The 14,358-nt window shown below is 38.4% G+C and overlaps 2 protein-coding genes across 10 annotated transcripts; both read right to left on the bottom strand.

Annotated features, from left to right (window-relative positions):
- Positions 1-517: 517 nt before the first annotated feature.
- Positions 518-3,317, bottom strand: fxyd7 (FXYD domain containing ion transport regulator 7). Of its 2 annotated transcripts, XM_086038294.1 has the most exons (6): positions 2,813-3,317; positions 2,237-2,272; positions 2,090-2,164; positions 1,204-1,240; positions 746-777; positions 518-667 (listed from the first exon to the last, which is right to left on the bottom strand). In XM_086038294.1, exons 1-6 carry the CDS (start codon positions 2,823-2,825, stop codon positions 648-650), a joined length of 213 nt encoding a protein of 70 aa, XP_085894420.1. In that variant the 5' UTR covers positions 2,826-3,317; the 3' UTR covers positions 518-647. The 2 variants fall into 2 exon arrangements, 1 of the variants encoding a protein (XP_085894420.1); XR_015087847.1 differs by lacking the exons at positions 1,204-1,240; positions 2,090-2,164 and having other exon boundaries at positions 2,813-3,316.
- A 1,196-nt stretch (positions 3,318-4,513) lies between these two features.
- fxyd6l (FXYD domain containing ion transport regulator 6 like) lies at positions 4,514-14,031 on the bottom strand. Of its 8 annotated transcripts, none has more exons than XM_086036962.1 (10): positions 13,797-14,031; positions 12,997-13,119; positions 10,821-10,877; positions 9,752-9,775; positions 9,615-9,641; positions 8,363-8,437; positions 5,884-5,920; positions 5,732-5,769; positions 5,552-5,578; positions 4,514-4,598 (listed from the first exon to the last, which is right to left on the bottom strand). In XM_086036962.1, the coding sequence occupies exons 3-9, from the start codon at positions 10,870-10,872 to the stop codon at positions 5,574-5,576; spliced, it is 258 nt and encodes an 85-aa protein (XP_085893088.1). In that variant the 5' UTR covers positions 10,873-10,877; positions 12,997-13,119; positions 13,797-14,031; the 3' UTR covers positions 4,514-4,598; positions 5,552-5,573. The 8 variants fall into 8 exon arrangements, with proteins under 8 accessions (XP_085893088.1, XP_085893092.1, XP_085893086.1 ...); XM_086036966.1 differs by having other exon boundaries at positions 9,615-9,638; XM_086036960.1 differs by having other exon boundaries at positions 13,070-13,119.
- Between the last annotated feature and the right edge of the window lie 327 nt (positions 14,032-14,358).

Raw genomic sequence — 14,358 nt, 5'->3', positions numbered from 1 at the left:
AGACAACCTATCACACTCACATTCTCAAGGTCAGTGAGTGGGAACTGAAACAATGTTGCCTCCACCCACGCCAGGCAAGTGAACCACTACACCATTACACCATCAGCCGCTCTGCTGATTTTTTTTTTTTTTTAATTGATTTTTGTTTTCTCATTTGGATCTAGCTAAAACTTCACTTGTTGATATTTGAGCCTTGCAGACCAGTCCTGCCTGAGTGCTGCTGCCTATGAATAATTCACTTAATGATGATTATCCGATAGTGAAATACCATCAACCAAAAGGAATTGAAGCTACAAAAACATGTTCAGAAACTAAGTCATTAAAAGCATGTGCCAAAAACAACGTCTAGGTTATCACATCAATTGTTGAACTATAGACTTTATTGATTGTTTTAGTGTTTTTTTTAAATACTGCACACTACTGCGACAGTCAAATACTTGTGCTTTAAATGAAAGATTAATTTCCTCTTTGTATTCACAAAGTGATCCAAAAGAATCTGACATGAGTGTGAGAAGCATTTATCGTAAGTACATTTTTTATTGATCAACCAGCTGAGGTCCAACAACTATAAAACACTTTTATGCCTGTTGTACGCTTGTGTTCTGATGATGCCGGCTTCTCGTTGCTTCAACAAAATACTGCATTTGCTATACAGCTGGAGGAGGCACTGCAATGAAGGAGTAAAAAAAGAGGCAATTAGAATATTACAGAAGTTGTATTTTACCCCAAACTGAAGTGAGCTCACCGTCCGTCTTTGGTATTTGAGTATTAGATGATCTGCAAGTACAGAGAGACAAAATAAGAGACATGAGTGGATTATGTCTTTGGGGTTCTCAAACATGCAGAGGCAACATTGGATCAGGCACATCCATTATCAGGGGTTCAGATTGTGACAAGGTCTGGAAGAAAGGGGCATTTATTCACTCCATTCTGTAGTTTCTCCAAGAGAATCTTTTTTTCAATATATTTACATTTTTTACTTGTGTTTTCAAACAAGCGACATGCGTTAAATTTAGACGTCACACTATACCAACACATGACGAGTGACCATTCTAAACATTGTTCCAGAACTCTGTCATGTCTTGGGGAGTGTTTGTTTAATTGAGGAATGATGCAGGTTAGTATCCTTTGGTTGGTCCACTGCTTCGGAAAGTCCAATTCATACAACATGCACAGGCGCAGCATCCACTAAACACTTCTTACTTGGATGAGGATTTTACACATTTAGTGCATTTGTTACCTGTTTGAGGAATGATACATTGGTTACTAATACATCAGTGTGTACACTCACTGTCAACTTCATCATACACGCACACGATCTAATGAGATCCAATAGGGTGGGATTGAAGATTCAGTCTTTGTAAAGATAACCAATTCCATAAATGTATGGTGGAAGTACCGTAAAAGTATTTCGACAAAATAATCAGGTGTGAATAATAAAGTCAGCAGTAAAATAATAATAATATTGTGACCAAGTGTTCTAAACCCTTGTTTCCCAACATTTGTTGAGCCAAGACACATATTTATATTCATCTCGCAGTACACCACCAAAAAAAAATGACACATAAAGTATGTACGTTGAAATAATAATCGTGTCTCAGTTTACTCACAAATTTACAAGTAACTTGCTGATAAAAGACGATATTCTGTCTGTTCTATGAACTGCAACACATGGAGGGTAATTGCACATTCTTCTGCCATCTAGTGGAAGAGCATTTAATTGATGCCTGTCATTATCACTGGTAGGCCTATAAGTAGATGAACAAATAGTCATTTGTAGTAAATAAACAGCATTTATTAAGTGAAATTGGAAATGTTCCTGCAGCACACTTGATAATCTCTTACCACACACTACTGCACAGTGGTTGGGAGTCACTGGTCTACGGAATCAGTGATTCCATTTTGAAAGTTTCCGAACTTTCCAGGGGGCTCTAATGAGCATTTTTCTTGTTTGTCAGTTTCAATCAAAACTGAGCATTATCTATGTAAAGTCATACTTTCTTTGGATCTCTATAGACTGTGCACGTGTACCTAATAAAGAGTCCAGTGAGCGTACTCCAGTGAAGGAATAAAAGAAGTAAAAACGTACTTAAGGCTATCAAAATGCCAGCCACAAACATGACAATCGCAAGGACAAGCCCTGTGGTCCTCAACGTCTCTTCATCTATTAGGGGACACAATCTAATAAACTCAAAGTAGATACGATACACACACTTATATTGGACATATCTCTTACCATATTCAAAGTCATTATGGTCCGGAGACATTGCTTCTGTGTGTAAAGAAACAAAAAAGAGCATTAAAGGTGTGTGCAGTGCTCCTGTACAGCTGCAGCATTGCCTGCACAGATCTCTGGAGTGTTTTTTTTTTTCCTTCCCCTCAGTGCTTTTCTCAGCAGAAAAGATGCACAGCAAAGAAAGGTGGGGCAGCAGAATCCAGCACCAACAACTAGCTTTTGTATTTCCTCGCATGTATTATTCTGATTGATTATTTACATCTCAAGCAAAGCACGCTCTTCATTGCATATGCATACTTTATTTTATCCCATTCTAAATGTATTGCACATATACTGTACGTAATCTCTTTCAGGGAAAATGGAGCAATAACATTTGGAAATGCCACACACACTTGCAGAAATAGTGCTGCAGTTAGCATGCAACAATGCACCAGTCATGATTACAAATGCATAGGGGAGACATTTTCTTAACAGCTTCAAAGATAATTCAAGCTTTAATATTTTGAAGAAAATAATCAAGCGGCAGTATATGTGCCAACTTTTTCACCATAATCTGATTATATAAAATGAACTGACCTGTGGTGCCCATTGTTTCAGCGCACAAATGCTGATGAGTTCCTCCAAGTGAATTGATGTGCAGACTGCAGATGGGTGGAAACGCACTGAGCAGTCAGAAGCATGCCCCCCCCTTCAAGTAGGAGCCCCCTGGTGTCAGTAGTCAAGCATTGCACTTGTCTGACTGGTGCAACACTAGGGAAGCCATTTGATCGTCCATTTGATATCAATCTTAAAGGTCATGTACTACTATGCTCGTTGTCTGCACTAATATCTCCAAAAGCACACTAGTAGAAGCACTGTCTTGACCTGCTACAAAAAAAAAAAAAGTATAGATCAGCATGGTTTTGTTGTGTTTTCATGGTGTTCTTGCTGATCAGCAGCAAATTCAGAACAAAATCGCCAAGATTTAAACAGCCGAACTTTTGGTCAGTGGGCAACCCGCTCCACGAACTGAGGCACAGCTGCCCAGCAGGACCAGCATGTCGCAGGAGCTGGTGATAGCTGGGGCCCAGCCAGGATTCTTGCTGGTGTCACCAGCTACCAGCAGGGCAACAAACAGCACGTTGGTCTTGCTGGGTGGCTTTGGCTCAGTTGATAGAGCGGTTTGCCCAGTGAGCAAAGGTTGGGGTGTCCAAATCTTGGATGTTTTGTTCTGATTTTGCTGCTAGTCTTGCTGGTTGCATCAACCCGCTCTACGAACTGAGGCACAGCTGCCCAGCATGTCGCAGAAGCTGTTGACAGTTTCCCCAACAAGACCAGCATGAAAACACAACAAAACCATGCTGGGCTATGCTGTTGTTTTTAGCAAGGTATGCTAACGTCCTACGTGAGTGCAAAAAGCATACTAGTACATGAACATTAAGCTATGCCATAAAGTCCACTTACAAGTATGCTCTGTCCTCACTCAATAGTAGAACAATTAGCGCGCACCAGAAAAACGACTGTCATACTAGTAACACTTTTTCCACTCCTGTGTGACAAATGTCATGTATGACGTTTCATAGTAGCAAAACAACTACAGTAAATGTTACTAGTGAGGCAAAACTGTGTTATACTGTGCTGAATGTTCTTACTAGTGATGACAGGAAGAGTGTACTAGTGCATGGACCTTGAGATGTAAATAAATGCTCAATTGGCTATTGTGTAATACTACAACACATCAGCCATTCAGTGCAGTTGGTGTGGGCATGTTGTACAAGTGCAAAATTTTCATGAAACTGTTGCTTTAGATGAGGTTTTGCTGAGTGTGCATTGGCAGGAGTGCAGTGCAACCTCTTCCTGTAATCTAATAAACATGACGTCTACAGCTTTTACCCTCACAGATGCAAAAATTTGCAGGAAATCCCTGTTTAGCGGCAATTGCCGCAGAGGTGGATGAAACGAGATGCAATTTTGCAGATAACCACTCTGTTGACGGCCACTTTGCACCACATAAATCATTCACGTTCACTGGTGGCGACCAAGCCAAATGCAACGTCAGCACAAGAGTGCAGCAGTGGGCTGCCTCCTGCCCCACAACACATGGGAAGATGGCCAACAGTATCGTGGCGTGCATGAAATATAAAACACAGGAACCTTTTTAAAACATATTTTATGGTGCAATGTTACTTGCATCAATGCCAATGTCCATAAACATACAGCAGTTGATTGTGCAGTTGCATAATGCTGTCAACTCGAGTAGCTTGCAAGAAAGAACCAAAGGAATGAAAATGAGGGACGTTTTAAATTTGAAGTTTTTATTAATGAAAAGATTGTCTTCAGCCGATTAGAACATCTGCTGGCATCTGGTGGCAATGCTTAGTAACTGCAAGGAGAGGAGGCAGGAGAGGAGTGGTCAAGGAAAACTAATTACAGCAAGTTCAATCATGTGAGGTTGTTAAGAGCTAAAATTGGCAAAGTATGGCCCACTATGTACCATTCCTTAATCTGCCTCACCAAGCATTTATATAATCAGTCCTGTAATTTTTGGTTTGGTTCAGCTGTTTTTGCCCCCTTAAACACTGGCTAGTTAAAATGGATTTATTATTTTTTTCAGTCATTTATCTCATTAAACAATTAATTGATTTACTTTACTATATAATACAATCATTATACTATAATTTTTTTTTAAAAAGGAACAAAAACAATTAAACTTTTAATAAAATTACTCATAAATAGCCTAAAAAAACTGTTATTTTATTAATAAGATTGACTGTATTACATATTTACCTCTTTAACTGGTTAGATGAATGACTGTAACCAATAAGGTAAAAATATGGTAAATGGTGTGCCCTTACTGTATATAGAGCTTTGTCGACACCATATGGCGCCCAAAGCGCTTTACAAATTCTCACGTTCACCCATTCACGCACACATTAGTAAAACAGACATTCATATATTCATTTAAAATTGTTGTATTATTTGATTTAATAATTATAAATAAATGTACAATTTGTGAATAATTATTTTAAATATATTTACTATGTTACATATTTTTAATGTATTTGATTTATGGTCAATGATAAAACAATATTAGGCAAGCATTTAACAATTCTGTATTATAATAAATAATTGGTTGTAAGAAAAAAAAAAGGAAATTCTTTTATGAATAAAATAGTGTCAACAATTTACCATATTTTACACATCAGGTAAATATCAATATAAAGCATTATAGGAGAATTTTTTTTTTTTAAATGATCAAAACCCATCTATCAATTTTAAAATTGAAATGTGGAACTTGAGCATGTGTTTTCCCATCCCTCGTTTATGGGTACTTACCAGCTGTTCTTTGTCTTTGGGATTATGCTGTTACAAAACAAAATAGTTTGATTACTTTATTGATTTAAAAACAAACAAACATACCCCACCCCCCCAAAAAACAACAACTAAAAAACAAAGAAACAAAAAAAAAACAGACTGTTAACATACAACAGCAAAAAACAGCATAAATATATTTACCCCTTGGAACACCTGATTCCATATCTGGATTTCGTGACCTGAGCACAATTAATAAATAGTTACAATAGTCTACTATTGGCACAACTAATAACATGTCTGCCTACTGCACAAATAGCTGGAAAACATGTGTTCCTGTAGATTTATTGACTCACCTTGACTTGTCACTCTTTTTGCACACACATTTTCTACCTGTTTGGGAGTAAAAAAACAAATGTTATTAAAACAATATTTATAGTGCAAAATGTAGCTGTGACATACTTACATTTGGTTGTTGCCGCTAGTTAAAATTGTGCAATGACATAACTCATGATGGGAAACGGAGTTTTAAAAAAAAGAATTTGAAATGTGAGAACCAAGTTCAGAGCTTTTCTCCAAAGTGCTATAAATCTATTTAGTTTATCCCAAGAAAAATAACATTTACCTAGAGTCTAGTTGACAAACATTCTTTTTACCCTGTTAAAATAATTAAATGGCGCAGTCTGAACATGTTGATCGAAATGAAGTGAGACGGGTACTATTGAACCCCCCCACACCCACTCACCCAACCCCCAACCCCGGCAAAAAAAAGTGAATGACGGACAACAGAATGGTACCCACGCTGCAGACGGATGACGAATAATGAATGTTCAATTTTTAGTGAAATACCCAGCTCTGCTAGGCAGTCTAGGTGTGAAAATCACCACTTCTCCCCAACTTCGGTGCCTCAGAGAAAGGGTGCGTGTGTTCAGTCTCGAGGGGCGGTATGGGGGTGGCTGCTCAATTTTATATGTATAAGATTGACCCTTTAATCCAATTTTTGGGGCAAAAAAGCTCTTCAAGTAGAGGTCAATTTGCTTTTTTTTTGGGGGGGGGGATCGGGGTTCAAAGTTTGCGTTCCAAAATTTTTTGAAATATCAATAAATAGAAGACTTTTCTACTCTTCGTAAATGTCCTTTTTTGTTGTTTTTTGTTTGTTTGTAAACAAATCATATGGGGCTTATTTTGAAAAATAATTGGGATGGCCTTTATTTATTCAAACTTTATAATAAAAGACAGTATTCTATTATACTAACCATTTTATTTCAGTGGGCAACATGTGAGAACAAGACTTCATTCTTGTAGCCGCACTAGATGGAAAGGTTGATGTGGGAAATCCCAAAGCAGGCTTGTGACCTACTTTGTACATGTTGTCTGGGTAAAGCATCTTGAAAGATAGCATAATACTTTATTCGTCTTTATTCATCCACTGGGAGGCGCCAGCGGTGTCTTTCACTGGCAGGAAGTCTCTCAGCGCACTCTCTTTTTTATTTATTTTTTTTAAGAGGCTAACAGTAAACTTGCACATCACTGCTCTGCTCTCTTTTATGTTCTCTTTTTATGCACTGTCTTTATGATTTGTCAGTTTTTCTGGCTGTTTTTTATGATGTTTCTCGGATGTGGACATCGTCGGGAATTACTGTGAAAATCCTGTCGCCTTCCTCTACTCAACTGCATAAACCTTGAATAATAAAAACAAGTGTGACTAAAAAATATTTATTACATGCTAATTGGATTTCGGCAGTAACAAAATGTCTCATTTTATGTCGCATTTTTGCATGGTGAGTCACTTTTTGAAATTAATAAATTTGGCATAACGAGAAACTGTTTAAGCTGCATACAAATAATACTGTTATTAGGCCATGACATCATCAGTGGGAGAGACAGCTATTATATTTGACTTTATTATATGTATGTTACATGTGTATATGGTAAAACCGCAGCACCATTCACAAATTCCCCATTTTGCTGAAAAAAACGTATTAGCATTTTTGTCCTCTTTCTGCAATGCCCGAGGATGCCACAAGATGGCAACAAAGCACTGGCCAAACTCGCAGGTATTCATTGGTGTCAAGGAAATATAGTGAGAGACTAAAATCTTTGTCGGGAAGGAGCTGAGTTTAGCCTGGGTTGTTACCAGAAGGTATAGAGAGTCTTCCCTGCAGGTGTATGTTTTTGTCTTGCTGAACAACTATACTTTTTTTTTTCAAAAATGAAATCATCTGCAAGCCATTTAATTTCAAGGGTAAAGTTGTAAGACAGGTTTGAAATGATATTCAATTCATTGTGGTATATTTATGCTTTAAACTATTAGTAAAGGCAATTATATATATATTTTTTGAGTGGGGACATCAATTATTTGTATTATTTCAGCATTCAAAGCAGGACTGAGTCCCTAGCCCACACAAATAGAAGAGGGTTTGGTGTATTTATTTATTTTTGGAGAATGCCTGGCAACCAGTGAAGGAAGTATCCGGCCTGTCACCCAAAGACACCAGTAGAAAGGGGCCTTTGCCAAACCTCAAAATATGTTCTTTGGATTAGGAACGACTTTTCAAGCTCGACTAGGTTTTTTTTCTCTTCGTCAAATGCGTGCTGTCCGTTATCCATCAGACACAGAATCTGACCATGAAAAACAACGACAAGGCTGTCCACAGGCTATGTTCGTTCTTGTGTGTTGCTTTTGAGTTGTCGTGGTGAAGGTGGGAGGAAAGTTTGAGCAAAGAGGAGTCTGGTGATAAGGTCCGACCAGCATGAGACACGGAGTGTGAGCGCTTGATATTGGACCACCACCCCTTTATAATATGAAACCGCAGAAGTGTTGTAAATACTCACTGACGATGAGGGCGATGCCCAGCAGGAAGAGCACGACGGCGAAAACCAGGCCACCGATCCTCAGAGATTCGTAGTCTGTCATGTTAAAAATGCCAATGTTAAATTGCGGGTATACAGATTGCTAGATTATGGACACACATTCAATTTCATATGTCAGTCAAAGCTGTCAGTTGGAAAAATTCCTAAATTCAACTTCCCCACACTCTACTGCGAGGCCACCAAATCCAGCTGTTCTCTAAACCATCAACACAAAAATAGTTTTACACAAAGAAAAGTAGGTTTAATATATTTTAAAATATACCATTCTTCCTCATACAGTGGTAAGGGACATTTTTTTTTTTTTTTTACTCAACTGCAGTAGTTGAGAAAAAGAAAACAGAAGAAAAATGACTATCACAGAGAAATGCAAAGAAAGGGCCAAGGCCAACTGGGCAGAACAAATTTGAAAGTGTGTAGTATGACGGAACATTAACACGGATGATCTCTGGCAACAGCATGTGAAAAGACTCCACAATTTAATTAACCTGATAACAAGTTTTACATTTGGTAGTAGCTGCTGCATTGCTTAGAGACAAAGTTCAAATGGGCTGAGCAGTTAATTCTTTAATGTCCATGTTTAAACGAGATAATTACAGCAACTAGACGTTTATTTCCCAAGGGGGGAAAAGGAGGTGTCTATTTGGGGATAGACGTTTAATTATTCAAGTGGACAACGCTACTAGTGACATGCCGTCTATGAGAGCAGGGACCACATTTGAGGCGCTTTTTAATAACAAAGAGATTAAAATAAACCGACAACAACAACAACAACGTGAATGTCTATTTTATCATACTAACTTGATCATTAGTTACTAATCGTAGAGAAAAAAAATATTTTTGATAATCATGACATATGCTCGAAAAACATGCGCAGTAGTTTTATAATGGAGTGTGGAAATAAATACAATATGTTATCAGGTACAAATACAAATCTCCATTCTAACCAATGGAGTGGAGAACAATACATTTAATGGCTTACAATAGGTGGCTAAATAACTCATGACTGTTCTCAACAGAGTTTATTCAGCCAAAAACTTGAGACAGACTTATGGAAAATGTTGACTTTCAATACTGATATTGTGTGGGCAAATGCCAAAATATTTAATTTGAAAAGAAAATCCACGGTTTGTGTGGAAATGAGCCGAAGGAAATGCAAGTCTGAGATGCCTTGCAGATGTTTCCTTTCAGATGCTTGTAAATCTTGCTTACTTACCATATTCGAAAGCGCTGTCATAGTCTGCTTGAAGAAAACACAGACAGGAAAGATTTCAGATTTACACATTTTGACTGGTATGCAACACTTGACGTTTGCCTTGGCAATACCAGAATGTGAACTCAAACGAAACGCACCTTTTTCGCTGTCTGTAGCTGAAACTGTGAAGACAAAAAGGTGGACAAACATCATTAACAAGTAGAGAGTATTCAAAGCGTATCAAACTGAAACTAGCTCTGCGTGATTAGGAATTATTTTGCCAGTTGTATAGAATCGGATTGATTTGAATGCTTGTGTGCAGCTGCCTTTATGGTGCAGTAATTAAAGATGCTAAATCAACCACCACAGTTCATCTTAGGTTTGATAAATCCTGTTAGTAGATCCACATTTGGGTTCAGTTGCAGCCATATTAATGGAACTCGTCGTAAACAGAGGACCCTCTGCACTATGTCAAGGTGGTTAACATATTTTTACACTAGTATGCCAGTGAGGAAGATTAAACTGTTCATTTTAATAAAATGCCCTGTAGACTTGACAAAGGCTTTGTGGCAACAGTTTGATCATTGTATTGATCAGTTGAAATTCTATTATTTCCTCTGTTTTAAGATGGGAACAAATTCAAAGTTGATCAACATCCTGTAACTGATTGTGTTTGACACTCTACTTCTATACAGGACAGGTGGCTCATAATTTACAGCTTTGGTGTTAAGCCTAGAGAGAGTTTCAGTAGTATTAATTTGCATGTTTTTCCCAGCATTTCTTATGAAATAAAAAAAGCTTTCCAATCCTCAGTAGGAAACTCATGTAGACGTGTGTGCAATGGCGGCACGGACCATTCTAAATGATCCGGAGTGTCTGCAAATCTGCGTAATATCAAGCCGAGCAAACAACATGCAGGAAGAAGACAAAAAATAACCAGGAGGACAAACCCAGCAGCAGCCAAAAGACTTCATTGTTCAAACAAAGAATGCATAAATAATAATATTAAATGGTTCTTTCCTCACTGTGAAAAAATGTTAACATGGAAATTCGGGTGACAAACTAATGCAAATCATTGAAGAATCTTTTTTGCGTTTCAAACAAGAAGTGCATTACTGACAAGTCTGCCAAGAGTATCAAAAGGCCAAAGTGTCATGTGACCACCAGTGGGGGAAACTCTGAATATAAGTGAATGCTTCAGAAAAAGACAGCAAAAAACATCCTCACCGAGCGCAGGAGTCAACCAGGAGACGAATGCCACAAACAGCAATAGATCCATTGTAGCTGGTAAGGGGGAAAAAAAACAGTGTTAATGAAGGCGACTTCATTTTGTTACATATACGAATGTAGAGTATAAACTCAACATACTGTACACTCGCTAGGGACAATTTTTGAATGACCTTTCAAGGTCAATCATGTTCAACTATAAAGGTGAGGTTGCTCTTGAAATATCAGCTAAGAGCCAAATATCTCCAACTTTTTTGTGCGTACATTTTAGATGTGTAAAAGAACACAAAACAATAACATATATATTTTTTTTAAAAGTCCTGTCTGATCCTGCCAACGTGCTAGGAGGGGATTGATGTGCACAGCATGACTTATTAACAGGGAGGCAAATACCCGACAGTTTTAATGCGGCACCGAGGGGGGTGGGGGTGGGTGATAAGGTTCACCGCAGGTATTTAATAAAGTTGTGCTACACGTGCTTTTACTTTACAATCAAACAAGTAAGGCACAGCACTTTCGACAGAGGACACACAGAGCTGAAAGCAAACATGATGAGCACACTAATCAGGCTGAAAAGATGATTTTACTTGTGATCTTGTGTTTGATGAAAAAAATTGAACTTTAGGAGGTATATCCGTGAACTGTTTCTTTCATGAGACCATAATAAGAAAATTACAGGGCTTGTAAGTGTAGATGGATGCTGAAAAAAAATAATATTCCTAAATTATATTTTACAGTCCAGATTGAGTCAAATCTAGTTTTTGTTCCCTGTCAGCTACAATTGAGTCAATTAACTGGTCTGAGCCAACCAACAACCAAGAGAATATTTCAAACAAATTCTGAACCAATTGATAAATCAAACAATCATTTGAGCATGTTGTTTTGTTTTCACTGGAAGACGAATTTGAAGTGCACAAGACCCGCTCCTGTTGTCCTATAAATTGTTTGACTGGCCAAATTATCATTGCTATCATTTGGTTTGCTTGGCTTTCTTTTCAAAGAAAAAAAACATTCTATTTTTTTTGGTTATAATTAGTTGGGTTTCTGCAGAGTCTGCCCACCTACCAAGTGTGTGAATTTAATAACCTATTAAATCCTTTGTTGCTGCTTATTTCCGAAAATGTGTCAGTGAGCGAGCTGTTTTGTTATGTAAAAGTGCTGCTAATTTACATATTAACCACATCTACACTGCCTTTCTTGCTTGACATGATCAGCTTGGCTAGGTGAAGATTCAGAGCCACTTTCAAGCTGTGGGCGGCGTTGTCAGACAACACTGTCTAAAACAGTAGAATGCACACTAGAGACACAAAGAAACACCCACATCCCCCACAGCTGTGACCCCACTGCTATCATGTCAAAGGCAAAAAGTAAAATGAGCAGCATAGATGGATGCATAGAGTTGCGTTAGCTAATGGTGCTATCTTGTGATAAGCAGCACATAGTTGTTCGGTGAAGTTGTTGACATGGTTGCGCAGGGTATTTGTGTGTGGTGATGTGTCCATGTCTCACATGTGCACAGTGTAGAATGTGAAGTACTGTATACTATGCACAGATAGAAATGCTTTAGTGTCTATTTGGGCTCTCTCCCCAACCCCCAACTTTGTGTACTAGCAACCCTTGGTCTTCATGGCAATGGTTCACACTGAGTAAGGAAATTTGTGAGTAATTTGAGATTATATCATTATTTCAGTTTATGTATACATACAAACTGAAATAGTGACTTTTGTTTCTTTTACATTTAGTGAATGTGAAATGCCTTGGCTCTATTAAGGTTTGGAAACACTACCTTAGTGCAATGCACTTTTGTGTTCTGCAGTCAACACCTCCTGACTGGGATAGTGAGGGGTCTATTTAAGGCACCTCAAATTGTTTGCAGCCCAAGATCACCGGTGTTGAGTTGCATTTGCTATTCGGTGAGAGGGTTTGCCAGTTCTGTTTGTTGGCAGGAACCCACAGGCACTGTTTCATCTACATCATTATCTAGCAGGATATTGTTGTTTTTAAAGCTCACACAAATACTTTTGTTTACCGGCTCCACAGATAGTGTATTTCCAGCTGCGTGCATATGGTTGACAATTTAAAAGACTTAAGGCCTAAGAAGACCCTTAGCGGGAAGGATGCACAAGGACGAGAATCCCAAAGTGTGAAAAGAAAACACAGATTTTGAAACATAAACCCTGGCATGTGAGTGTTGTCCACTGCAACGTTTATGGAAGGAGAGCCAAGTTGTTTTCCTCCCTGGCACAAACCTGCCTCAACACTGCTGAGATTTCACTGCAGTGGGGGTGTGAGCACGGCCCTGGGGTGGAGAGAAATGAACACTTCATCCGTGGAAAATGGGATTAACAACAAAAGCCTGCCAATCAAGTTTAATCAAACATGCGCAGGGTGAGTTATACCAATAGGCAGAGGTCCAATAATTCAATGATCGAGAGGGATATAATGGAAGACTAAGAGCAACACTTAGAAATAAATTACCTCGGGTCAGAATAAAACAGCAATAACAATGGGGGGTTTTAATTGGGAAACGCGCCAGCGTCAAACATAAACACATCTCTGAGTTCACGTTCTCGCAAAATAACGCGATATCCACCGAATAATTCGTTCTTGTTAGTTACTAACTGTTGAACGCAAGCGCTTATATGAGTATGCACTTCACACACAAAAAATAAGATAAAATAAAATAAAATAAATAAATGAATAAAAGATACATCGTAACAAGCACGTGTAAGAAAAAAACACTGGCACACTTGTATTCATTTGCGAGAGTAAAGCGGCTTAAGGTCATTAAATACAAATAGTCACATGCTGCCACGGGCATTTGGATGAAAGTTGGGGGTTGGAACTTCAGACGACCAAAAAAAGCTTCAGGTCTCATTTAACAAACGTAAATTGACTGAAATATTTCGGTAGTGTATATGATACAGTTCAGCGCGCAAAAGCATCGATCTGGACAACTCAAAAACGAGAACTTACCACGTTTGAAACCGCAGATGTACCCTCCACCCAACTTAGGTGTACTCCTTACTTTAAAAAGTTTTCCTTCCACGGCGACTCTCCGGCAGAAAAGATGGAATCCGCTATGATGTTTAATAGAAAAAAAAATGTTTATATCTAATTTACGAGGAATTGGAGAACTCTTTTGGGTTTGACTGCGTGTCTTGTTTGGTCCACTGAGGAATGAAGCAGGAGGAGGGGGCGGGCGGATGGTGTGAAGTTACTCCCAGTCTGGAGTGGAAATGCAGTACAGTACAACCATACAGGACAATTCATTAGGGACACAAAGAACCATGCCCAGCTTTGATTGAAACACTCAGAGTAACAGTATTAGTATTTTAACAATGTGTATTTTATTGCAACTTTCATCACTTCTTTAGACGGCTATAGTCAGATGTCTTTTGAGTTTCTCATGTACGAAAGTATGAGAGTCTTTCTACATATAGGCCTACTTGTCCTCATTTGGGTTGTGGGTGAGCTGGAGCCTACCCCAAGTGCACACAGACAAACAACCATTAAGTCTTACTCTCAACTAGCCTAG

Source organism: Filicampus tigris, chromosome 8, assembly GCF_054856515.1.
Source record: "Filicampus tigris isolate MCC_2025a chromosome 8, RoL_Ftig_1.0, whole genome shotgun sequence".
Lineage (NCBI taxonomy): Eukaryota > Metazoa > Chordata > Actinopteri > Syngnathiformes > Syngnathidae > Filicampus > Filicampus tigris.
The sequence above is the reverse complement of the archived record's forward strand: the minus strand, read 5'-3'. Positions and strand labels throughout refer to the sequence as shown.

Excerpts from the sequence above, each read along its gene's own strand:
- fxyd6l (XM_086036962.1), bottom strand. The coding sequence starts at position 10,872 with ATGGATCTATTGCTGTTTGTGGCATTCGTCTCCTGGTTGACTCCTGCG. Across the intron at positions 9,642-9,751 it reads AGCTACAGACAGCGAAAAAG|CAGACTATGACAGCGCTTTC; the intron begins GTGCGTTTCGTT and ends GTTTTCTTCAAG. Across the intron at positions 5,921-8,362 it reads GGGCATCGCCCTCATCGTCA|GTAGAAAATGTGTGTGCAAA; the intron begins GTGAGTATTTAC and ends ACTCCCAAACAG.
- fxyd7 (XM_086038294.1), bottom strand. Across the intron at positions 2,165-2,236 it reads CCATAATGACTTTGAATATG|ATGAAGAGACGTTGAGGACC; the intron begins GTAAGAGATATG and ends GTCCCCTAATAG. Across the intron at positions 668-745 it reads TCAAATACCAAAGACGGACG|TGCCTCCTCCAGCTGTATAG; the intron begins GTGAGCTCACTT and ends CCTTCATTGCAG.